Source organism: Watersipora subatra, chromosome 2, assembly GCF_963576615.1.
Source record: "Watersipora subatra chromosome 2, tzWatSuba1.1, whole genome shotgun sequence".
Taxonomy (NCBI): domain Eukaryota; kingdom Metazoa; phylum Bryozoa; class Gymnolaemata; order Cheilostomatida; family Watersiporidae; genus Watersipora; species Watersipora subatra.
In genome coordinates, this window is record NC_088709.1 from 66,520,998 (window position 1) to 66,546,772 (window position 25,775).

At 38.7% G+C, this 25,775-nt stretch overlaps 1 protein-coding gene across 3 annotated transcripts; it reads right to left on the reverse strand.

Annotated features, from left to right (window-relative positions):
- Positions 1-1,102: 1,102 nt before the first annotated feature.
- On the reverse strand, positions 1,103-25,775 carry LOC137387331 (dehydrogenase/reductase SDR family protein 7-like). 3 transcript variants are annotated; one of them, XM_068073717.1, is made up of 8 exons: positions 25,752-25,775; positions 16,627-16,704; positions 13,982-14,144; positions 13,181-13,284; positions 10,943-11,159; positions 7,145-7,237; positions 4,688-4,855; positions 1,103-1,535 (listed from the first exon to the last, which is right to left on the reverse strand). In XM_068073717.1, the coding sequence occupies exons 2-8, from the start codon at positions 16,627-16,629 to the stop codon at positions 1,360-1,362; spliced, it is 924 nt and encodes a 307-aa protein (XP_067929818.1). In that variant the 5' UTR covers positions 16,630-16,704; positions 25,752-25,775; the 3' UTR covers positions 1,103-1,359. The 3 variants fall into 3 exon arrangements, with proteins under 3 accessions (XP_067929818.1, XP_067929817.1, XP_067929816.1); XM_068073716.1 differs by lacking the exon at positions 25,752-25,775 and adding an exon at positions 18,464-18,491; XM_068073715.1 differs by lacking the exon at positions 25,752-25,775 and adding an exon at positions 17,144-17,186.

Here is a 25,775-nt window from a genome sequence, read left to right on the forward strand (position 1 = left end):
ACCTAAACATATAAAAAGGTATAAAATTAGTGACAGACAGTTAGGGCACAGACTACCAACATCCTCTCTTTCGCTATAGTACTATTTGACATACTTTTTCAAGCCTTCGAGTAGAAATTTAAATTCTTTTATCGAAATCTAGGCTGCATAAACACCCCTATTTCATGATGTGATATACATAATTGGTTGCTTGAACACCTGAAATGCCAACTAATGCAACCACACCAAACTATTTTTCCCTTGTGAATACAGATGTGGTATCCTAGCAACTCATAAACAGTGTCTGCAATGTTGACTCTAGCAAGGAGTGGGCGATCAGTAAGTTATTGTAAAGTAATTGAATGAACTCGGCTACGCTGAAGTGTTTACTGCTACTATTTAGCTAAGCATGGTTATTGCAGTTTGTCTGTGAGTAAAGTGATAGAGACACAAAAGGTTCATTATAAAAGGCCTGCTGGTCATCACATAACAGACCGAGAGCTGATCTTTAGAAACAGACTAGACGAAACTAGAGTCAGTATGGTGACCCTAGGCTACATTAGGTTCAATAGAAGTAACTGCAACCAACTAACAATAATAACAATTATTACGATATTCAGCCTAAGATTCAATGTATATACATTTCATTGGCCATAGTAAAACCAAGCTAATAAAGACTGGTGTTTCCTGTACCGCAGCGTGTCAGGGCTTGCTCTGTCGGTGATTATTCACAAATCATATGGGCACATTAATGATGAGATCACCGAGGCAAGCAAATATGTCATTAAACAATGCAGCAGTCAAACTTTCCAATATTTGTACTGTGTCCACGATGACCAATGTCTGTGCAATGTGTATTACTTCAGCAATTTTCATCGGCTGTCACAGATTTCTCTTCATGATAGTTGCTGCGGGACTAGTTTTCCATCAGGTAGCAGAAGCTTTAGCAACTGCGACATATGACAGGAAGACGATATCACAGACGATTCGATGGTATGAACTCAGAAGGGTTTATGATGGTGTGAACAATGTTATCACAGACGATCACCGATGATCATTTAACCAGTTATTTGTAAATATCAACATAGTTGCTAAAGCAATCAATGACACCAATCAAAGAGCATTTCTTGACCAAATCATTGTTATATTTCCTCAACTGAAATATTTTCGTTTCAGCAAAAATGAAAGCAAATTTTTATAATAATTTCAAAAAACCTCATTTCAGACTTGTTAATTACAAAAAGATGATTGATAATAAGCAAATATAGGATTAAAATAAATAAGGCATGCATTTCAAATATAAAGACCAAATAGAAAAGCAGTGACTAGCCAATAGTAGACCGTCTAACATCAGACTAGCCAATAGTAGACCGTCTAAGATCAGAGACGAGCCATAATAAAATTATAAAGCCAGGGGCACAGAGCTCTGATATACACAATCATCCGATGGTGGAATGGACCAATCAGATAATCCGTTTCATAAGTTTTAATAGCATGAACTATGCCAACAGCGCAGGTTTCAGGAGACATGCCAACCCTGGCCTTGTTCTGTTGAGCTGCAACAAGAAACAGACAAGCAATTCACAAGAAATTCCATTAGAATGCCAACAACTAAAACTAACAATCATGAAGACAAACAAAGCTGCATTCTTACTGTCGTAGATGTTTTCGAGAACATGCTTTACCCAACGACTACAACGTAGCCTAGGAGGAGTCTTAAAGGAATTCCACAGAAGTAAACGCATAAGCACCGATGAGGAAATTATGTTGTGCAAGAATATCTCTACTTGGCTTTTCAGGCAATAGAAATTATGAATTTATGAAAAAAAATTTTAAAAATATTAAAAATTTATGAATTTATTTTTCTATAAAACATATATAGATATATTCTAATTAGTCTATATATAAGACATATGGACTTATTAAAAAAATAAATTTCCATTAAGTTTTTCCATTTCTAAAATTTCCATTAATTTCCAGGCAATCAGCTTAGAAATCTTTGCATTGACGTTTTAAAAATTCGCTCGCTGTAATCGTAACCACGTCATCACTATTGAAGTGGGTTCCCCTTGGAAGCTATTTAACAGACACAAACAGGTAGAAGTCAGATGGTGCAAAATAAGAACTGTTGGGAGGACGTGGTAGCAATTCCCTATGGAATTTGTTGATTGCTTCTATTGTATAGGTTGCTGTATTTTCATTTAAGCTAACTGGAAAGCATTCCGTTTATAGAATGTTTGACCGCGCTTACTCAAATATAGGAACATAAAATATCAGAGATAGTTGATGTTGACTTTTTAAGTGTTGTAGCTTTAATTTAAAGGTTGCAACAAGTTCAAACAATGGTGTGTGACAAAGTACAGAAAACTAGCGTTGCTCGGTAGTACACGATCGAAACAGCTCCTTCAATTCAATCATTGTCAACAGTTGAAGCTATTTAGTAATGTCAAAGAAGGCTCAACAAAGTGCTGAATTTAAACCCAGTATTCTGGCAGTTGCCACTGCAAGAGATCGTCATGTGTAATAGCTATTCCCTAAATTATTCTGCAACACAGCAAGGTGGTCAAGTAGCTCAGTCAGTAGTGTGACTGGATAGTACGCTGACTACTACGCTGAATATCAGAGTTCAACTCCTGGTCAATGTATTACTTTTGCTAACTCCTTAGAGTAACTTCGGAAGGATGGATAGACTGTTATTATAGTAAAAATTAATGTATGAGATGATAACTCCAAAGTTGAACAAGCTTTGCTGATTCATTAGTGTCCTAATCTTCAATAAGAATGCTGGAAAGTTTCACTATTTGTCAATCTTTTATCCACCCAACTCCATTAATGTAATAGAGTTTAGATGCTGCTACACTCCTTGTCATTAAAGTTTTGACTGTGTATAACTATAACCATACTTACTCTAATCACAAACAAATTATTTTTCAAGTCTAAAACAAAAAACTTGAAAATTCGCTAACGGCGGTGGATGCAAGATGATGGAAACAAACTGACCAACTGCTAGTTGTCCAAAGCAACTGCGTCATAGCTAAACGCTACCTTCATACTGTTACCAAATAATTCTCAATTGATGTTGTAGTCATTATTCAAATTATCAAAATGTGCCTGATTTTTACTGCATAATTTTCTTGCACTACTACTAGTACATTTAAAAGCTGCCATAAATAGCTGTCACACACATGCCTTGCCAGCTTAACTGGCACAGCACCGAGAATATAATAACATATCCTCGTCACGAGTTCATGTGACTTAACATAATTATATACAGTGTACATTGTACATGTCTCAACTCACTCACAGATAAGACTTATCTTACCATGAGACCATGAGAATATAACTCCGACAACAACTTCAAAAATTGTTAGCAATCGTAGGTCAAAATAAACAACATGAGTAGTTAGAGTGTAAGCAATTCTGTTCGAAGCAGAATGTATTTGAAGCTGTGTGAGCAATGACTGATCATCAGCTATTAGATTCAGCTGATTTGAAATGCAAGTGACGCCTTTGACCAACAACATAAATTACATGCAGGAGTTCTTTTTTGTTAAAAAGGAGCACACAGCCTGAACCATACTGCACAGCTTGTAGAAACTCATTATGATAACTATATTCCTGTACAATAAATTTATCAAATTTAAAATTCTATGGTAGAAATTTGATTATAGTTTCAATTTTAAACAGCTCACAAATAAGTGATTCTTCTATTGACAGGGAATCTTTGCTCAAACAAAAACTGACATTCAGTGAAAATTAATGTTTTGATATTGTATTAACATACATTTATTAGATGTTTGCTTAACGGCAAAATATTATTAAAATATTTGCCTGTAATTGTATCTTAAAATGAAAATATATAGCTATAATTAGTCAAAAATTTACCACCTTAACAATTACTGAAATAATGTTGCAGTCAAACTTTTAACAGAATTGGGTGCAATGCTGTGAAACATCATATAATGAGTTGTCTGCTCCTTATTAATAATGACTATAACCTAATTGCAGACAAATCTCAATATTTCCCACATCCTTCCTACCACAATATTCCCACTTTGTGTAGCCAAGAGGTTGGCTACACAAATGGCAATATGCTTGTGACAAAGTCAATGTCACAAAGGCCAACATCCCTACATAGTGAGACTGTATAGATCAGTTTGTGCGTTTGATGAGTAATGAAATGACTCATTTAACGCATTTTGATTCATTGATCTCTTTCTATTTTCATCTATATTAATAATATCCCACTGTGTCTGTCTGTTAGTCCATGTGAATACTATGCATTTCCACACTTTTTCGGTTGATTTCATTCAAACTTCACATGCATATGCTCTGTACCTTCCGCCAGATTGCAAAAATAGTTGGTTTCAAAACACCATCTGGTTCCTGAGAAGCCAGCCTCTTGAACACCGACCTGATTAGAAACTGAAACATGGGCCGTCGCAAGTATTAAGGAGAATTTCCCTCAATGAACATGTTCATGGATTGGCATTGTGAAAGCGTTGTTGAATGTGTTGCAATTTTGTGTTGAAATTCTACATGTATTCTGCAGGTTATCTAATTGAGAATGAATGGCTTAATGCTAGTTAGTAATAATATAATTCCAGCGTAAACCACCTTTTGGTAATTTTAAGAAACATAAAAATTGAACAGATTAATAATAGAATTAACCAATGAGAAGCAAATGACAGTGACACATATAACTCACATATAAGAAGATCTCCACTAATACGTTTTCCTTTGCCTGACAGTGTTGAGTGGGCGATGGCAGTTGAGACATAACTTGGGCTTACAACGAGAACATCAATATTGTGTCGCTTGTTCTCACTCCTGAGGCTATCGGAGAACGCTTGGAGAGCATGCTTGGTTGCACCGTCTATCCAACAATGACAGTCAAGAACACCATGACAAATATAATTGATGCTGCCACATGAAGACTACCAAATGCACTGCCAATAGTGATACTTGTAAGCACTCGGGCTGCCAAAATTAGTTCCTACGGACGGACGATGACTGATGAGTTTACTGATAAGCTTGGCACCAACGAAGAAATAGGCCGTAGATGAGTAACTGACCAAGAATTCTAAACATCTGATGTTTTTAATAGCTGAAGACAATAGTCTGTACAGATTTTATCACATCGCAAACATTTTTATTTGCTTAATTCATGTAATATATGTGTATGACACAAATATAAATGTATGTGGTGTGATCAGATCTGTACAGGTTATGATCTTCAACCATTAACAAAATGAAATGTTCCGAATTTAGACTACATAATCATTCAGAAACATAATTTTACGGCTGTTTGATTTACATGTTTGAAATCAGGACAAAATGAGGATTAATTTAATATATAATTTATGTCTATTGACTAAGTTCTCAATGAATAACAATGTTTCAACTGAGAATTTTAGTTGTCAAATGAAGAGGTGCTGTTTAATTCGCACACCACTGTGTGTGAGGAATGTAAACTTCGACTCGAATATAGACTTCAAACCTAAAGTGAACGTTGACAATCAAAGATTCTCGAAACATTGAAAGGAAAATGTAGAAAATATAAAAACATACAAGTTCAGTTCACCTATAGTTATGTTAAGCAATGAGGTACATCTCTGCTAACACCGCTGCCCTGCACATACTAGCTGATAAAAGTAAAGTGATAATACAAGCTGCTTTATTTTTATTTTATTTTTATTTACTGTTTAATTTGCTCTCTTACATCTCTCTATAAGGCATTCGTTTTGAGCTGTCGAGCAAAATAATCCATCACAGTGAATTCTTATGGGAACACCTGACTCATATAGGGCGCTTGTAATGTACAGATGAAGTCTAGAAACAAACTACAGTCGACCCTCCTATAACGAAGACCTATTACATAAATGTCACATAACATAAATAATTTATGCAAAGTTGTTGCTTCGTACTACGTAAAAAATTCCATATGACGCAAAGTGTGAAGTCGGTAGAGCTTTTAAAATTCTATTTGAATATCGTGCAGCTCGTGGTTAGCCTTAAAAAGATCGCTTTCTCTCCTGCCACAATTGGGCGAGAAAGCGACTTGCAGGGGTATCTCTATTATATATACTAGTACCCTAGCTGTCTAGTTCGTCAAGCGGGTCAATCGTCCATATGTAAATCGTCAAGCGGGTCAATAAAGTACAAATACAAAGTAGCTGAGAAATTATTCGGTGTAGGCGATAGTGTGTTGGTCTACCGATCTAAATATCACGAGTTGGAGTCACGTCGAAAGCGGTTTTTTATTATTTCGAACCTTTTCAACAAATAGATATACACCAATCTTCTTATAGTGAAGTTGGATTTTGTTTTACTTTATTTTACACATATAGAATGTTATTATTGTTTTCATTTTGAAATATGTCCTCACTGTCTAGAATAAAAAAACTTGAAAAAAAATTGACTAAGAAGGCACGCGTTCTCCTTAACTCATTGTAAAATTACCCCAGTCATGAACCGAGTGAAAATGATGAGAAAAAGGAGAGACGTTGTTGATGCAAGTCAATAATACTACAGTTACGGTACGATTATTAAATTATAAAGTGAAATCAAATCTTTTTCCTTTTTGAAGGACCAACGAGATGGGTTTGGGAAAATCTTAAAAAGGATTAGGAAGTTTAATTTACTGTTCGTATAACGTAAAATCCATATAACGTAAACATTTCCAGAATGAACGTTGTACGTTGCAGAAGCGTACCATACTTTTCGGACTATTAGCCGCAGCCCTATATAAGTCGCATCTGCTTTATTTTCAAAAAACCGATAATAAAACCATCAATAGGCCGCACTTTTTGTATAGGCCGCAGAACTCATGATGGCGCTTTTAACACGGCAGCAACTTGGCTGGTTGAAACAGAACAGTGCCATTAGGCACTGTTCCGTAATAACCGATGATTTTTCACCCAGTGCCTAACGGAACAGTACTGTTAGGCATTATTTCGTTTTTTCTTTCACCGCTAAAAGCGCACTAACCGAAGATTCCGGTTAATGCGCCCTAGCGGTGAAAGAAAAAACCACAGAATAGCCGCACCCTTATATAAGCCGCATGGCTCAAAACATAAAAAAAGTAGCGGCTAACAGCCCGAAAAGTACGGTATACTGTACATTCCAGTGACTGTAACAGCTTAATATGTATAACAATACTCACACGCTGATCCTCCTGGAAGAGCTATCCTCCCCTGTATTGAGCTAACAGCCACGATTGTCCCACCTCCCTTTTCTATCATATGTGGCAGTATGCCTGGAAAAGGTTAATAGAACTAAATAATAACAGAATTTAGTATCAGTAGAAATAGGGTTGCAATCTCACTTAGTGTAATGGCCGACATCAAATGTAAGAAGGTAAAGGTTACAAATGAACACGATTATAAAACCTAGCCTTGGGGCAACATTATGTAAAAGCCAAACACTTGATATTAGCTATCGGAAAAACCATAATTGAAGCCATCGGAAAAAACCATAATTGTAGCTACCGGAAAAAACCATAATTGTAGCTATCTGTAAAACTAACACTTGATGAAGCTATCTGTACAGCTCTCCCTTAGTGACTGCTATCTGTGCAACTCTCCCTTAGTAACAGCTACCTGTACAGCTCTAACTTAGTAATAGCTATCTGTACAGCTCTCCCTTATAGTCTGGTGGCCACAGGGCATTATCGTGTCAACAGGTGGCAGAAGATGGGGTCTATAGTAGCTTGACACTTTTAACATGTTTCTAATTTATTCATTACTAATTTAGTTTCCTACCGCTATTTTAGTTGATAAGCTAAGAGTAATTTGCCATTAAATGGTGAGTAGTTATACAAAAATAAATTTTTTCTTACGCCGTGTGCAGTCAGTCGGACCAGCCAATCAGAGCCGTAGACCAACATTTACGTCATGTTGTAGTACGGGGGTATTAAATTACCCCGATATCAATTAGGTTTGTTGACAGTTTCCTGTCTCATCGAGCGACCGCCCGCCTTTGGAGTAATGATCGAAAACTTTAATTTACTAATTATCCCGATTTCCAAAGCTAGCTGTCATGGATTAAATAATTCAATATAATCAACTACCACATTCTAATAGATAAAAGGTTGTTCAACGATCTAACACGTTCAACACTGCATCTTTATGGCAAGTCTGATTCTACAAGTGAAGCCGACGCCAGATACAGGTTGTTCTCATCAAGGACATCTTATGAAAAAAAAACCTTCCACCGAGAGGGTTCTCTCCGTCGGCATTTAATGATGGTCAATTACTAAGCAGCAATACAGCAGTGGAAAATTCAACCATTAATGGTGCCCCCAGATCCCACAAACCATGTCTGGAGTAAAGATGATGATGAGATTTCTGGGCAATGCTTTCCTGGTGAGCAAAGAGCTATTCCTAGGCAGCTTGTCCAATGGACCAGCTGCTCATGCAAAAAGAGTTTGCACAAGTCTATGCGGCTGTGTAGAGTGCAGTAATGAAATGACTGATGAGATTGAGGATGGTAATCAATTAGACGGTGATGATGAGCTTTAAGATTATAATTATGTAATAGTTTTATTAAATACTTTGCAATATGCTTTCTAGAATCAATTAACAGTTTTTGATGTATCATGATAAACAGACTATGTACTTTGGTAAACATGCTATATAATAATCATACTAGTCTTCATAAGTCTTCATAGTCTTCATACTAGTCATCATAAGTACTAAGATACCCATACAAAGACATGATATTAATTAATCATCCAGAAAGTTGGTTGTCATCGAACATACTGCACCACACATTTCGTCATACTGGTTACATTCAACATTTCAACCATACATGGCTTCAAAATACTGCATGGTTTTAACATGGTACCAGTACAATAAATCTAAAGCTAAGCCAGAAATTTCGCATATTGATGTCAGTTAAATAAAAAAGAAATAATTTTAATAATAATAATTTCATTTAAAAGATTAAGTTTACATTAGATTTGTTAGTTAGTCTGCGTCACAACCAGTGTACCCAATGAGGTATACAGTACAGCCTGTCAATCAATAGTTGTACAGGTATCAATGTAACGAGTATGAAGAGGGTTTCTGGCAGATCAGTGGTTAAGGTGATGGCGAGAAATGTTTGTCATATCAAGTCCCTGGCGGCCGACTACAATGTAAAGAATCGCATCCATTAGAGACAATGAGTTCAAAATACAAAATGATCATATAGACATATAAGAGCTGACATACATTTATGGTGCAATATTTATCGATCATAACCTACCCGAAAAACGATCTATCAAAGCATGTAGCAATAAATTTAAAACTTGAAAATAGGAAGAGCAACAATACTGATTTGAACGTGTACGCAATGTGCATAGCCCTACATAAAAGTAATAGATGTACCCCCTTTAGCTTTAACCACAACAATAATTAGTTAACTCATACATCGCATACTTCTGTAAGGTAATAATTGATACGTAAGCGCTATAACAATACAATATAATACAATTGATTAAAATACAACAAAATATGTATTAATATATATTATATGACACAACATAATGCAACATATCAATCCTATAACACAATTCAAATCAGTTCAATACAACATAATACAGCTATTATAATACAGTACAATAGAATATAGTGTAATAACACAATAATACAGTACTGATAAGTTCTGCATGACACAATATAGTAACTTAAAACTAACCAAACCATCAGTTAAATAACCATCATACATTTGCATAAAAGTACTACACTTTGTGTTGATATTGGTTTGACGTTTCAAAGAGCAATACAGTCTCCAATTTTGTAAATAGACGAGCTAAGTCTTAATAAAAATCAGCAGAGGCATTCTATATTACAAATAGTCCAGTATTACTGGTTTATTAAAAAAATACCCAATCTAGGTATTCTATTTATGAAGCCCAACAATATAAGTAGCTTATAATGTTATGTAGTGCTACCGTTTTAGCCTAAAAATTAAACAAATTGAGTTAAGCTATTTAGTGTATGAAACAGTGAGTGTCTAAAGACACAGCAACAATACCTACGACAGAGAGTAGTTTATTGTATAGTTTGTAACCAATATGTAAAATCTGGACTGAGAAGTTTGACTTGAGAGTTTGATTCATTATAATCAACACCTATCACTTATTGATCCAACTGACTGCAGTACACAGTGAAGGAAACGCAAGATTTTCAATAAAGCAATGCATTTAATCTTTGATTAATTATTCATAAATATTAAGTAAATGAGTTTGCTATCATCTCACCTTTTTCTTTTTCAGGGGTTTGAGATTCTTTGCAACTTGAGAAGCTCTTTGTTATTTCGACTCACTAGCAATCTTCCTCAAGCATTCAGTGTAGCATTTACATACGACTAACACTGCGAGCTGCGATCTGACTGTTTGTAGATGGTGCTCTACATCTCATAAAAACTTTGGATTATCGCTTTTTTTCCGTTAGTAAAACTTTGTTGACTTCTTAGCATGTTAAACTTGATTATAATGAATTATGTAACCGATAATAGCTAGCTGTGGTAATCAATTTAAATAGAGGATACTAAATTTGCGCTACTACTAACCGACGTATACGGCAGTTTCTAACACGGAACAGCGGAAACAGACTAAGGGCACAAATGTTATCGGTGAAAGCAAATACGCCCCGTATTAAACAAATGCATAGATTTATGTTTACCTAGCTGATTGGCTGATTTGGCTAATTGCGCATGGCGCAAGGGAAATCTCATTTATGTATTTCTACCCATCTTTTAATGGCAAATAATCACTGCTTGACAAGAATAATTCCGGTAGGTATAATAAAAAAGTTAGCAAATGATTTATTCTATCCATTAAATCTAAGATTCGTTATACCCCATTGTCGTGCCACCTTGGCAAAAAACCGACACAAAAATGCCCTGTGGCCACCAGACTATTAGTGACTGCTATCTGTACAGCTCTAACTTAGTAATAACTATCTGTACAACTCACCCTTAGTGACTGCTATCTGTCCAAAGTAGTTGATATTCATAACCTTCTTGAAGGTGTCCAGCTCGGCATCAGCTATCTTAGCCCGGCATCCTATGCCTGCGTTGTTAATGAGAATATCTACTTTGCCATATATGGATATCATCGAATCACAACGGCTAGGGATGGAAGAGTGGTCCTCGAGGTCAAGGAAGAAGGGTGTCACACTGTCAACCGGTACCTAAAGATTTTTGCACATGTGGATTTACAATCATTATCAGACATAAAGGGGAAGTCTGCAAAATCGCTTGCCGATCGTGGGCGGAAATGTGAATTGATACAAAGCAACTAAATTTGGGAAACACACAACAAGGCCATGAATATGTACGATTTATGGCAAAATGCCATAAAACTTGACCGGTAGAAAAGTCGAGTTTTACTTTGTTACAAGAGAGCCAGCAGTGTTTAAAAATTGCTTATGTTACAAAAGTTAAAACATATACAACCAATTGTGTTTGAGCTGAATGAAATGGCCAATATCAACTTTAGCAACTAGTGATGTCATTTCAGCATGGATTTTTCTTCTGCGCATTTTAACTGAGATCAATTTTTGTTGATTCTAATCTTAAAACATCCTGGCAGTCAGATCACCTTAAGCATAAAAAACAATCTGAAATTTTTAGAAAAAATACCTTTTTGATAATTTCTGATAAAATCCACAAAAATTTTGATATCCTTGATAAAAACAAGAAGGACATCTAGAAAATGACAATGAAAACAAAAACTTCTACTAAAAACATCGCGGATGTTAAATAACACATATTTCATATATAGTAAAAAATATCACCACGCTTGTTTGGCCATTGCTGCCACAAAGGCACTTGACAATCACGAGTGACATGTAACAACAGGTAGTGTAACCACCCTCAAGGTATGGCTACACAGAGCAACGAAACCTGTATCTCGCATAGTCAACGCACCGACTATGCACCTGTAGCTCTACATCGATAAAAATGAAAACTGACACACCTGTGATAGGCTGAAATAGTCGATCATAATGACCTTGATACAATTCAATTAGTTTCTAATGAAAGCTAGCTAGTTGCTTCCAAATTTGACCTTCGACTTAGTTGATCATTGACCTCTATTTGCAGCGGCTAGTCCCACAAACAACTACAGTAGTCCCTCATTTTGCAGGGATTAATTGGGACCGGCGCCCTTGCTGGTCCCAATTAATTCCCAACAAAAGGAAGATCCAATAGATTTCTAATAAAGTTACTTTCTATTAATTGTATGCATGCTCCCCTTTTTTCAGGCTCAGACAATTTAGATGGTTGATGGCATTTAAGAGGCTTGGTGAACGGTGTCACAAGCACTTTACACTTTTACAAAACGTAACCGGAAAACAGCGAGCTGCAGCATCCACTATCACAGTGATGCTCACGGAGGGATCTCACTGAGCCAGAGTATGAGAGAGACATATATTTCAGTTTTTTTATTTGTTATTCATTTTCTTTAATTTTTAATATTTGAATTAACTTTTTTCACCCGGCGATGAACTGAAGCTGCGGAAGCTGAACTGCAAAGTAGCTATGAATTGTCGAATACAAACACGTGGACAAATGAAAGATATGAAAGCTACCAATATAAATTGGAAATGTTTATGAAACATGTCAGATAATTTTTAGTGATTAAATACGCTAAAATCCTTTTTCTTCAGTCGTTTAATTCATTTCGTGAGCTTGAAGTAGCCTGTAAGCTTGTACTTTACAGTTTTCATTGTTAGTGAATAGCGTTCTTTCTCGGGGCAAAATACAGAGTCGCACAAACGCGAGTGAAATCACAAATCTCCGCTGATTCATGTTACAATACAATTATTCAGAAAATACTTCAAAAACAGTGAAATCCAGCAAGGATGTCATGACCTTCACATGACTGAGGCCATTTCTGATTGGTCAATCTATTTACCAACATGAAACATCATTTAGCAGTGTCGGTGTGTGTGTAGCAACAAAAAATATGTACACAACGCATAAGCAATACATATTGTGTAGCCAAGGCTTTAAATAAAGCAGGCAATTGGACACAGGCTATTTCCAAAGACCTGGCCTCATCACCTATGAGCTCTGATTCTTTACCACGAATCTCCAGAATTTTGAGAGCTCACTCACAGCAGTGATGAATCTTTTATAAACCAAGCAGAAAGCGAATAGAGCAGACTGCCATCGTGGAGAAGCAAAGGTCACAGGGTCACTTACTTACCTTGTATATCTCAACTAGCTCTCCTTTCAGCCTTTCCAGCTTGTCTATGCTCCTTGCAGCCAGCACAACCTTGCAGTTGTTTTTTACAAACTCGTGAGCTAAGGCTACAAAAATATCACTTTTGTACATATGAGCTTTCCTACTGAATAGTTTAACTAGTAAAGCTAAAATGCCTTACAATATATAATTCTTATTAAATATAATACAAGAAATAAAAATGCCTGCGCTGCCTGCTTGCAGCAAAGCAATTATCCAGAATGAGACAAATATCATTTTAAAAATCTATTCCTATTTCGGAAACCAGATTGTTATGAACCACTAAAATGCAACAAAATTTTTTTCCAACTAAGTGTTGTTAGAATGGCTTGACTCTGAGCAGTGCACCGTCAAATTGCAGTGTAATGTGACAAACGAAAGTCGGTACGCATGCTGCTCTTTAGTTTGTAAGGCAGTCTCGTTGACATCTGAGTGCCATGTTTATTCATAATCACATCAGAAACACCACAATTTTGGTTGGCCACAAAATAGTACAAATAGTTGTGTTAACATACACAAGTTAACATGTTAACATTTTAACAAGTTAAGATACACAAGTTCTAGCTTTCTCGACTTGTAGAGATTTAAACTTTTCCCCCAAGAAATCATGTTCACTATTTACTATTCTTGCCCAATCTCGTATCTTCAGATTTTCATTGAAACCCTAGCCATCCCTTCACCATGTGTATCCCTGCTCTTGAACCATACCCTAGCCATCCCTTCATCAGATATATCCCCTGCTCTTGAACCACACCCTAATCATACCTTCACCGATACCAGAACTAGCTCCGGTGATAACAACGACCTTTCCAGCTAACTCCTTTTTCTTTTTCAAGAGAGCTCGAAGGACCCAGACAGCGACAGCAGCACCGACAGCAGACAGTCCGAGTTGGCTGTAAGTCTTTGGTATATATGGCTCAATGTACTCCTGTGAAAGTAGAAAAAACATTCTATGATCATGGAAAATCGAGCAGAATGTCGGGGAAAAGTTGTTCACCTATGCAAGTTCAAGGTCATATGATAAAAGTGAAGGCTGCCAACATCCTCCTAGAATACGATTCAGTTGAACCTCGACATATAATCAATGACCTCCATGTTCAACTTGAGATAGCTGATGTAAAATGTGAGCATGCAAATATGAATGTGTGATATGGGAAGAAACTGTGAAATGGGAAGAAACTGTGAAATGGGTAGAAACTGTGAAATGGGAAGAAACTGTGAAATAGGAATAAAAAGTGACACTAGGGAGAGTGGAAGTGATCAATTAAAATTTAAAAATAAACTATAAAAACGTAAGTTATGTAAAAAAAACATAATAATTTAACGTTCACACAACCTGTGCTCTTTATTCTCATCACCCCCTTCACATAGGCATCTCTTCTCCTGTATCGATAAGGCTACACCTCAATTCCCCTGTTTTTGCCAACAATATAATATAACTACAAATTCCACTGTCATACAGCCCACGACCAAAGTAATAATGGAAAAAAGAAAGGGTACTGTTGGTTGTTGAAAAAGTAGTTCTCAGCAGGAATTGACAGAGTATAATGTAAATGAGACTTGTTTGAGATGGTATAAAATAAATTTGAGAGAGCACGACTCTAAAAAGGCACAACAGAAATAACAGAAATGTAACAGAAATAAATATTAATAAAATAATTAATCAACTATCTCAAACTTATGTTTTACAATAATAAAATAAATATTAATTCAAGCTGTAGACCTAAACTACTGTACGTAATTTAACTAACAACAGCAATAATGAAATATGTTTATTATAGCTCTGAAATGCAATATTACAAGTAAAATATATTGTAATATACAGTTTGAAAGTTGGTTGTGTTAAATGCAGAACAGTTTTGACAACGATATGTAACAGAAATAAATAAAGTTAAACGGCAAACTGATGCGTAATATACAGTTTGAAAGTTGGTTGTGTTGTGATGAATGTAGAATGGTTTTGACAGCGATATGTAACAGAGAGCAAGCGTTGGCATTTACGCGTCTGGAAGTTTTATGCAAACTGGAGTGAAATAAAGAAATATTCTTGTCATAAAAGGGCGTTGTAGTAACGCCATACCTTGTAGATAAGATGTAAAGAAATCTGGCTGATGTCCTAGATAATTTGAAAAACCTTCGGTAATTGGACAAAAACGTAGGCTGATAAACTGTGTACCACATTTTCGTACCTGTAAATCGGTCTACGCCTCAAACAGTACACAAACAGTACACAGTAAACAGTTCTACTACCTGTCGCACGGCTTTATTGGCGTTTCGTAGGTCGGTCTAAACTATTAATAAACCAAGCCGTTCAAGCGTTTTGTGGCGATTTGTGGCAAGACTTTATCGTTCTATTCTCTGTCGCTCGGCGTTTCAATTTCCGGTCTTAACTTTTATTAAACGAAGCTTTTCAAGCGTTTTGTGACGATTTTCGTCCTAATAAATCTGTCTATTTATGTATAATCCGATCAGATGGGTTAGTTTTAGGAATTTTCGGTAACCTTTCAAAGGCTTGGTAACATATTTAAATAGGTTTATATGCGTTTTGTATCATTATTATACTTAAACGACTTTACTGAAAAATAGTTAAATTTGTTGATAGGATTTCATTTCAAGGGTTTGGTGACGGCCGTTAACGGATAATTTTTCGGGAGTTGTGTGCACATGTGCATTTATCATAATTCTCCCAATCAATCGTTTCACTCTTGTTTGGTCGTGGGAAAATACTTTTATTCGTCAGAATTTAATTTATTGAGTTTCTTACCCTGTATTTGATTACCGGGAGCAGCCACCATTAAATTTTTGAACTGTAAAAAGAAATAGACTAAATATGATGTATTCTCGGATGAAGGAAAAATTGAAAAAGCCTAACTTCATTGCAAAATACAGTGTTTTTAAAATGCTATTTTTTTTAGCTTCAAACAGACATTCTGGCTTTCTCATGAGTTCTCGTCTCTCTATTCTTAGGTAGTCTTGGCTCTCTCCTCTTTGCAGATTTCCGCAATTTTTTTGAGTTACATTGGCATTGGTGCACGGGAGACTTGTTGTATTACTAGAATTGCTGATTTGATGGAATTCGTTTGAAAACATGGTTTTTCTGCAAGTGCACCACTTCAGTATTGATGATTAGCTGTCGCGGATCTAGTTGATCTATAATTTCTTTAATGACGGTTGCTGCGGGGCTAATATTTCGTTGTTTCCGAGACCTCATTTTATAATGAAAATGCTGTGCCGCGGAAATTCCTTTATAGTACAGTAAATCAAGAATGGATTTGTGATGGTGTGAACAATGTTACCGCAGACGATCACCGAAATGTTGTGTGACTCACACTGACAGCGATATAGTGTGAACCAGCCTTTAGTGAACAGATGAACTGGTGACTAATGAAAATATAGATGAGTTGTCTTACCATGTTTGCCTCCCACTCTAGGTTTCAGCACCTTTGAGCTTCAGATGCTGAATAACCAGTTTTTATGTTAGGACGTACCTGCAATCAGAGACAAACTATTGATAGTCTAATTGCAATTTTTTGTTTGACCAGCAATACAATTAGCTAATTTTACAAATGAAGCATGTTACTTGTGTATAATGTTCATTCTTGCAGTATCACACTAAATAAATATCGCGTACAAGTAGTAACACCACAATCTCATAGCAAATAGCATAAATTGTTTAATCACAGTGCAATCAGGTTTAAAAAATAGTTTTTTTTACTCAGGTTAGTAATTGCTGTAGTTCCAGTAGCTGTCACACAAAGTGTTAGAAACATTAATATCATTATAAAAACATTTTAATCTAATCAGTTTTAATCTCTGATTAGATTATTATGTTTAAAACAATAGGTCAAGTAGGTCAATAGGTCAAGTGAATTCCGTACAAATATGGGAAGACGTGCATGTCTCTATATAAATTATATTATAACAAACCTTAATATGAATATATTTCCGAATCCATTTTTTGGTGAAAAACTTAAGGAGAAAATTCAACTAAGCTTACTATCAATGGATGGCTGATGACAGTTTTGTGACTTAACTACTATAAAAGCCAAAAAGCAAAATATTGCTTTGAAATATTATGGCTGAAAAACTAACATCATAATTTCATTTGAATTAGGCCAAAGTCCTTTTCAATGTAATGAAATAAATTGTAGTCAAACACCTGAAGTAGTTTTAATGCAATAAACACGTAAAGCTTGCAAACAATGCAATAACTCTGCTCTTAACGATAACATTGTGGCAATAAGCCATATATAAATAGTTTACCTTATTACAAAAAATTCACTCTTTTTTCAACTGTAAGTATTCATCAGTTTTTTTCAATATTTTGCATGAGTAAAATTTATGCAGCACGAGCCTAAAAGGCATGTAAAAATGTTTTATACGCCAACTTTAAAAACATGACAAAAATTACAGACTTAAAATTTCGATAAAATTAAAGCACTTTATGTGATCTGCAGAGCCAGTTTAACAACAAACTGTGCATGCTCTATTTTAGTCCAGTAGGAAAATTTTGTTGAGCAAAAATTAACAGAGTAGAAAGAATAATCGTTGATTTTCTACAAAAAATGTTTGCAGAGATTTCCTGGAAGGTACAGCAATTAGTCGTGACAGAACTTCAAGTCTATATGGGAAGGAGTTAGAATAAAAAGCATTTTGTGAAAAGGACTCAGCCAAAAAGGGCCATTAATAAACATGGTGCGTGTCTCTAACATGAGTTATCATAAAACGTTTTCGGTTTATATTCAGCAATGATAACTGTTTCAAAGGTTAAAAGCCAAAGGAGCTTATAAGACTCATAAATAGGCAAACCGGGAAGCCAGGATGTTAGTTTAATGCTTGAACAAAAATGAAAAAAGAGAAAAAAAATGCCAGCAAACAGCTAGCTGAATGATAGAAACCACGTGCAGAATGTAATAGAAAAAGATGAAGAATGAAAGGCAGGAGATGTCTGTGTAATGATGCAATAAACTTGAATAAAACAGTGCATAGTTCAATTGGGTGCATACTTCACTAATGGATATCAGCTGCATTCTTGAAAGCAAGACTTATTGCACATTAAAAATTAAGAAAAAGACTAATGCGCATATGAAGGCGCACATGTGAAAACTGAAGGAGTTCCACAGAAAAAGACTTGGAAGGCCTTAATGAAAAAAACCTAATATAAAAGTAAAGTGAGTTATTGACTGGAAAGAGTTGATAAGGAACAGCCAAATGAAAACAGAAAGCATCTCCAGTTCGTGGGTTTACCATTTATAACAATTCGCATGAGTGAGCTCGTCCACCTTCTACCAACCTCAGAGAAGTCAAGATCTTACATGGCGTGAAAAGTGGTAGGCCTATAGTAGAATAAACAGCTTATTCTGCAAACAGACTCTAGTTCAGATCAATACGCAAACACACCATATTATGCCTACACCGTTCGAATCACTACAGCGGTGGACAATTTAGCATGAGGGAGGCCGGCTGAATGATTACCTATTTGCTGTGTGTACATTTTTCCAAGTCTGTTGATCAAAATTTATATTAAATGGTAAAATAAATATGTATAGATATGCTACAAATGTATAGATATGCTACAAATTTATAAGCATAACCTTGCTACATTTATTGCACTCCTACACTTCATGTTACATATAGGCATTATTTACGTAAAAACTTCTAATGCACCTAAACATACCACTTATTTAGCCATGTACGGTAAATAACAATCAGCAGTAAATTTGATTTATTTAATCTCAATTAAACAAGCTATTGAATTATTAAAACAAATTTGCAGCACACAAAATTAAAAGCAGGTCCCTAAAAAACGCTAAACACTTTCTAGCACTCACAAATCTAAAGCCAACTTCCGGCAAACCTAGCGTGGGTTTTTCTTGCAGCTTTCGCAAGATTTACGGTTGCCAACCACTGACCTCTATTATCAAGGTTGCATTGGTCTGTGGTTCCAATAGAAAACAGATCAGGACACCGACCCGGATCAAGTTGCGCGACCAATGGAAGCATGGTAGGGGTTACATTTACATGTAACATTAAAGGGAATTTGTTTAAATTCAGCGAAATAGCCCCAACCTTCACAGAAATTAGCCAGCAAGCGTAGACAGTGTCTTGTATAGAAGCGATAATGTTTGTATTATGAGTAAAAATTGTAGTAACGATAATAACAATATTATATGGGTATAACCGTAGTGATGCAGTAAGAATATGATTCGTAGTTGATAATGTCGGTGTAAGCTGCGTGATCAAAATCTAAAGTTACTCAATAAAACGCGCTTTTTCTTATATCCGGTCTTGAGCTCTTCAGTCCGGGTGGATAAAATGTAGATTAAATACGAGAGGATATCATGCGTTAAATACGATAGTAATGCGTAAAGAAATTGCCATCGCCAGATTAAAAACAATTATTAAAGGTACTTACGGCTATACTATTACAATAAAAATAAGCAACTGATATTAATTGATAGTCTAGGTCAAGCAGTACCGAACAGTATATGACAGTTTAGGTCGAACGGTCTTCATCTATATAATTTCACTTCATCGCCCCCTCCTTAAAGTGGAGTCTGTCCTCGGACTCCGGGGAGATAACTTATCGCATGGGTCACGTAGTCTCTCCATCTCTCGGGTACCCGTCGCTCTCGCTCTGAGCGCCTTGGGCAAGGAGGAACCGCTACTTCCGGCTCACCCTCCTCATCACTAGCAGACTGATATGTCCCTTCTTCGGACCCCGTTTCTAACGATGGGATTTCTTTGTCTTGGACCGGCAGGGGAGTTTTTGACGGTGGGTCTATGATCTCCTGGTCTTACTGGACCGCTGCGTCGGGTACTTCTGTCTCGTCTGGGCCTGTGGCAGAAATCGAAAAAATTTCATCCATGGTTATCTCCTCGTACTCAGCTAGAGTTGGATCTGGTGGTGTTGTTGTGGTTGTCTCGGTAGCGATGGATGTAGTTTCGAGATACAATTTGATCCGTCCTTCGTGTTGGACTGTACGTTTGCCGTGTCGTTCCATCTCGTATACCTGATACGGAAGACTCTTTGTAATTTTGTATGGCCCGATATACTTCGGCTGGAGTTAAGCCCCCTTTCCTTTTCCCTTGTAGAAAGATTTCAGCCATACTTGGTCTCCAACTGTAAATAGAGGTGGGACATCCACTTTTCCCCGGGGTCGATACTGTTGGTCTCTCAGGAGTTGTCCGGCTTGTTGCAATCGCTCCTGTAATTTGACAGCATATTCCTGCTCTGTAAATTCTGGTGCCTCTACTGGATGGTGAATATCCGGATTAACCGAGTTTCCCTTCCCATCATCAGGTAACTGGCGGATTCGCCGGTTACGCGGTGGGGGGTGGCCCGAATAGTCCTCATTATCTGCGGTAACAGTCTGTCCCACTTATCCACCTCTTGTCCTGCTAGTAGGGCTCGCAGCGAGTTGCCCACCGTTCTGTTGAGACGTTCAACCACAGAGTTGCCTTGTGATCGGTACAGAGATGTTTGCGTCTTGTCGCATCCCCAGATTTCGTAGCATGCTTGGAAGAGCTCCGACTGGAACTGAGCTCCCTGGTCGGAATGGATGACTTCTAGAATGCCAAAATATGCGAATACTCGCTCATCCAAAATCCTTGCGATGGTGGTTGCCTTCCCGTCTGGTATCGGTATGGCGTCACTCCAACGGGTGAAATGGTCTGTGAGTACGAGTATAAGATTATTTCCAGCCGTGGTAGGGGGAAGTGGACTGCACAGATCAATTACCACGATCTGCCAAGGTCGACCGGCGTACAGATGATTCTCAGCTCGGCTGCGGCGGTGATCGGTGCCCTTGGTTTGCTGACAAGCCATACACGTTCTGACCAGTCTCTTTACATGACTCGTCAGGCCAGGCCAAAACCAATTTTGTCTCAGCGCAGCTATGACTTTGTTTGCCCCAAAGTGAGCCTCCTGATGAGTCTTTTCGATCAAAGACCTCCTTTGCGCACGGGGGCAGATTGCCCATCGTTTTCCTTCAAGTCCCGTGATCTGAAGCTCCTCTTGTTCTGTCAGAAACAGGTGGCTCCGGATTTTCTACAGCTGTGCTGTTTCAGCGCTCACCACTCGAGAGTCGATGCTGGTCTGTCCCAATATGGCCTGGATGATGGGCCGTAAGTTGGGGTCATCTTTCTGTTGCTGACTCAAGTGTGAAATCTTTGAGGTTTGCACTTCCCGGGCTCGAGGGAGAGCTATGTTTTTCGGAGTGGTGCGCACTACATCGCTCCATCGACGTGGTAGAGGCGACGTCGTGTTCAGCTCTTCTGGATTCTTCCGAGTTTCTTGATCGCTGGCTATCACTTGGCAGCGTTCCATAGGAACAGGGGCAAAGAACCGTGGAGGTCGTGATACTTCGACATTGCTCTCTTGCGGTGTAGGGGTCCAACGGTTGTTGAGCTGGGGTACCATGCTACCCCGGGTTTGTGACACGACCCTGGGGTCTGCCACCCGACTTGGGTGCAAGTTCGTACTGTGATACGGTGGTCTCTGTTTTGTCGAAGGGGGTAGAGGCCACCGGTTGGTGGGTGCGAGGTTTGTATCCTCTGGTGGCCGAAGAACCCGCGAAGGTCCGGCACGAGTCTCCAGAGATACGTTCGAAGGGAGCAAGGGCAGTGTATATACCGCGGAGTGAGTTGGGAACCAAAGATCCTTGGTCCGGCGTACCATGCCTTCCGGAAGCAGAGGAACCTGGGGCGGTCCTGCGTGGCTCACCGGTGGCAAGTCCGTACGATTCACTCGGGGTGCGATCTCCGACAATTGCTCGTGGTCCTGGAGGTGCTTGTTAGGTATATCGTGTTGGGTCATGCGGTGGCATTGCCTGCAATCTTTGCACACCTGGCGACTCAGCCCACCCACGTTATTATGCTTCCTGCCTTTACGATGTTCTATCGTGAAGTTGTATGGTGCCAGTGTCTCCATCCATCGCGTGAGTTGCCCATGAGGATGGGTGGTACGCAGTAGCCACGTTAGTGAGGCATGATCGGTGCGCACAACGAATCGCTGTCCATACAGTTGGAGCTTGAAGTGTCCTATTGCCTTGACTATAGCAAGTAACTCCTGGCGGGTTACGCAATAATTACGTTCTTTCGCCGACATCATCTTGGAATAATAAGCAATGACACGCTCTTGCCCGTTTTGTACTTGTGACAGTATGCCGCCTAGTCCCACAGTGCTGGCGTCGGTGTCTAGGATGAAAGGTAGGTTCAAGTCTGGATAAGCTAGAATCGGTGCAGAGACCAGACGTTGCCGTAGTGTGCTGAACGCCTCCTGGCAAGCGCCTGTCCATTTGAATATCGCATTCTTCGAGCTCATCTGGTTGAGTGGTCTGGCGATCTCAGAATATTCGTGTATGAAGCGACGGTAGTAATTACACGTCCCAAGGAACGATCTTAGGTCTCGTTTGTGTTGGGGTGGGGGCCAGTTCTTAATAGCCTCTACCTTGTCTTCGTCCGTTTCTACACCAGCCTGACTAACAATGTGGCCTAGATATTTGACTCTATCTGCAAATAAGGCACATTTACTTGGCTTAAGTTTCAGATTCGCGGCCCGCAGTCTGGAGAAAACTTCTTCTAGTCGTTGGATATGAGTATCCACATCCGGTGCAAACACGATGATGTCATCGAGATAGATCAAGACAGTCTGCCAATGTAGTCCTCGTAGTACTGTCTCCATGAGACGTTCAAACGTCGAGGGAGCCGAGGTGAGGCCAAATGGTATGACCTCCCATTCGTATAGGCCAGATCTCGTCACAAAAGCTGCCTTCTCCTTGGCATCCACATCCAGCTCGACCTGCCAGTATCCACTGGTCAGATCTAAGGTGCTGAATACCCGGCTATTCCTCAGCGTGTCGAGGCTATCATCAATCCTCGGTAGTGGATACGCGTCCTTTGACGTCACGGCATGCAGCTTCCGGTAATCGACGCAGAAGCGCCAGCTGCCATCCTTCTTCTGGACTAGGACTACAGGGGAACTCCACGCCCCTTTTCTCCTCTGAGATTAGCCCCTGTTGTTGCAGTTCGGCCACTTGCTTTTCAATCTCGGCCTCCTGTGCTGGTCCATGCCTATAAGGTCGCTGTTTTACTGGCTGAGCTCCTTTCGCTAACGGAATCCGGTGGCGTGTGAGACCTGTCCTCCCCAAATCAAACTTTCCTACGCTAAACACATCCTGGTTTTGCGTCAGCATTTGTTTCGCTTTGGCATGGTCTTTTCCTTGTAACCCGCTCTGGTCGAGTAACGTTTCTAACATCTCGGGTAGCTGTGTGGAAGGTGGCATTGGTGCTGTTGGCTTTAAGGCTTGCCTCGCCTGGCTACAAGTCGCGATATTTTTTCCTGGCGGTAACTCGATGGTATTCGCCGAAATATTGCACACTCTAATCCATAGTTTTCCCTGCTGTGGGTGGTGCACTGACGAGGCCACTCGTATATCAGTGTCTGGTGTTTTTCCTTCGATTAGGGCTAACTGTCCATTCCAATTCTGGTTAAGTCGGCCTGGGATGAGTATTTCCGAAAATGAAGGGATCTCTGTAGCTTCTACTGTTTGCACTCCCACTTGTAGTGGCCCGCCATATTGGTCACAGCATTTGATAACCTCGTCGTATAGATCTAGTTGCGCTTTTCTGAAATCTATGCGGCACCCTTTTTCTGTGAAAAAGTCTAAGCCAAGCAACACGTTTTCCTGTAGGTTAGCAATTAGAAATTTGTGTTCAAATTTTTGTTGCCCAAGCTGTATTGTAATCGTTGTTAGCCCCTCTAGGGGTAGCGTACTGCCATCCGCTAGTATTCCTTGACAGTGTACAGGTTTGATAGGCTTATCGTGTTTTTGCCGTATGCGATTAAATAGGCTAGTTGGCAGTATCGACTTAGAGCAGCCGCTATCTAGTACGAAGGTGGCTTCTGCTGTTCCCGCCCAACCGGTGATGTAGTAGGCGGCCGTGTTATCGGTATGCGTGGCTTGTTGAATGCCCAGGTGTATCGATTTCTGTCCAGGATCCTCTGGGTGTTTTAACCCTGAACATAATCTTTTCCCGCCGAGTACTCTCTCTTCCCTTGAGTTGCTAGGGGAGGCAGACTACACTGTCTTGCCAAGTGCCCCTCTTTGTGGCACCTCCAGCATCTCCTTGTTTCTTTGTGAGGTTCCTTTCGTCTCTCTGGTAGTTGTGTCACTTGATTGACTAACGCCGTCACTTTTTGTAGTGCTTCTTGTGTTTGTAGTTGTGTTTTAAGTAGGCTTTCATACATGGCCTTTGGTATGGCTGACTCCTCTTTCTTCACTTCTTCAGTTGCTATATCTATGTGTAGCACTCCGGGGCTACTATTGTCGAATGCCTTGAGCTTGTTTTAGATTTCTTTTAAGTTTTTGGGTGGGTCCAAGGTTATGGCCCATGTGGCCGGGTGGTTAGTTGGTAGTACTCCCAAAATTTCCTTGATAGCTATATCTTCCCTATCTTTGTCGCTTAGCGTGGGGTGTGCTATCCTTATGACCTTCTGGAGCTGGCTGGTGAAGGTGTATATGTCTTCCCCTGGCCTATACTTTATCCTTTTTAGTAGTTGATGAGCCTGTTTTTCTTTTATTCCATATTTTACCAAAAGTTTGCTTTTTTTTCCTCGTAGTTTGTGGCTGGTAGGCCTTTTGCGGCGTCTCCTTTCAATGCTAGTTTATAACGTAAGTTAGTTTCTTCTTCGCTCCATTTGGTGTGTTGAGCTATCTCCTTGAAATTTTCTACGAACTCCCCTACATCTGTTGCTCCATCGTAGGTTGGTGCTTGTATTTGTTGCCCTTTTGGTTGGGCATTTTTCTCCGCTTGTTGTTTCAAGTACTTTAGTATTTCCTTATTCTCCTCTCCTGCCATTTTCGGTGTGTGTTCGTGATAGCGTTATCCCACGAGGCTGCCACCAATAAAGGGAATTTGTTTAAATTCAGCGAAATTGCTCCAACCTTCACAGAAATTAGCCAGCAAGCGTAGACAGTGTCTTGTATAGAAGCGATAATGTTTGTATGAGTAAAAATTGTAGTAACGATAATAACAATATTATGGGTATAACCGTGGTGATGCAGTAAGAATATGATTCGTAGTTGATAATGTCGGTGTAAGCTGCGTGATCAAAATCTAAAGTTACTCAAGAAAACGCGCTTTTTCTTATATCCGGTTTTGAGCTCTTCAGTCCGGGTGGATAAAATGTAGATTAAATACGAGAGGATATCATGCGTTAAATACGAGAGCAATGCGTAAAGAAATTGCCATCGCCAGATTAAAAACAATTATTAAAGGTACTTACGGCTATACTATTACAATAAAAATAAGCAACTGATATTATTTGATAGTCTAGGTCAAACAGTACCGAACAGTATATGACAGTCTAGGTCGAACGGTCTTCATCTATATAATTTCACTTCAACATCTAATAGAGAGATGTTGAAGTGATTCAACATCACATCAGTGGAGCAACTGCAACTCCATTTGCGGTTGCTCCAAAATTGATTGTTGCGTTATACGGCTTTTGAAAGAGAACAAAACTCCTTACCAGATGATGCCAACAACTTTATAA

Coding starts and splice junctions, on each gene's coding strand:
- LOC137387331 (XM_068073717.1), bottom strand. Junction 4,856..7,144: donor TCTTCCAGGAGGATCAGCGT/GTGAGTATTGTT, acceptor ATTGTTGGATAG/ACGGTGCAACCAAGCATGCT. Junction 1,536..4,687: donor TAGTGGAGATCTTCTTATAT/GTGAGTTATATG, acceptor TTCTTGTTGCAG/CTCAACAGAACAAGGCCAGG.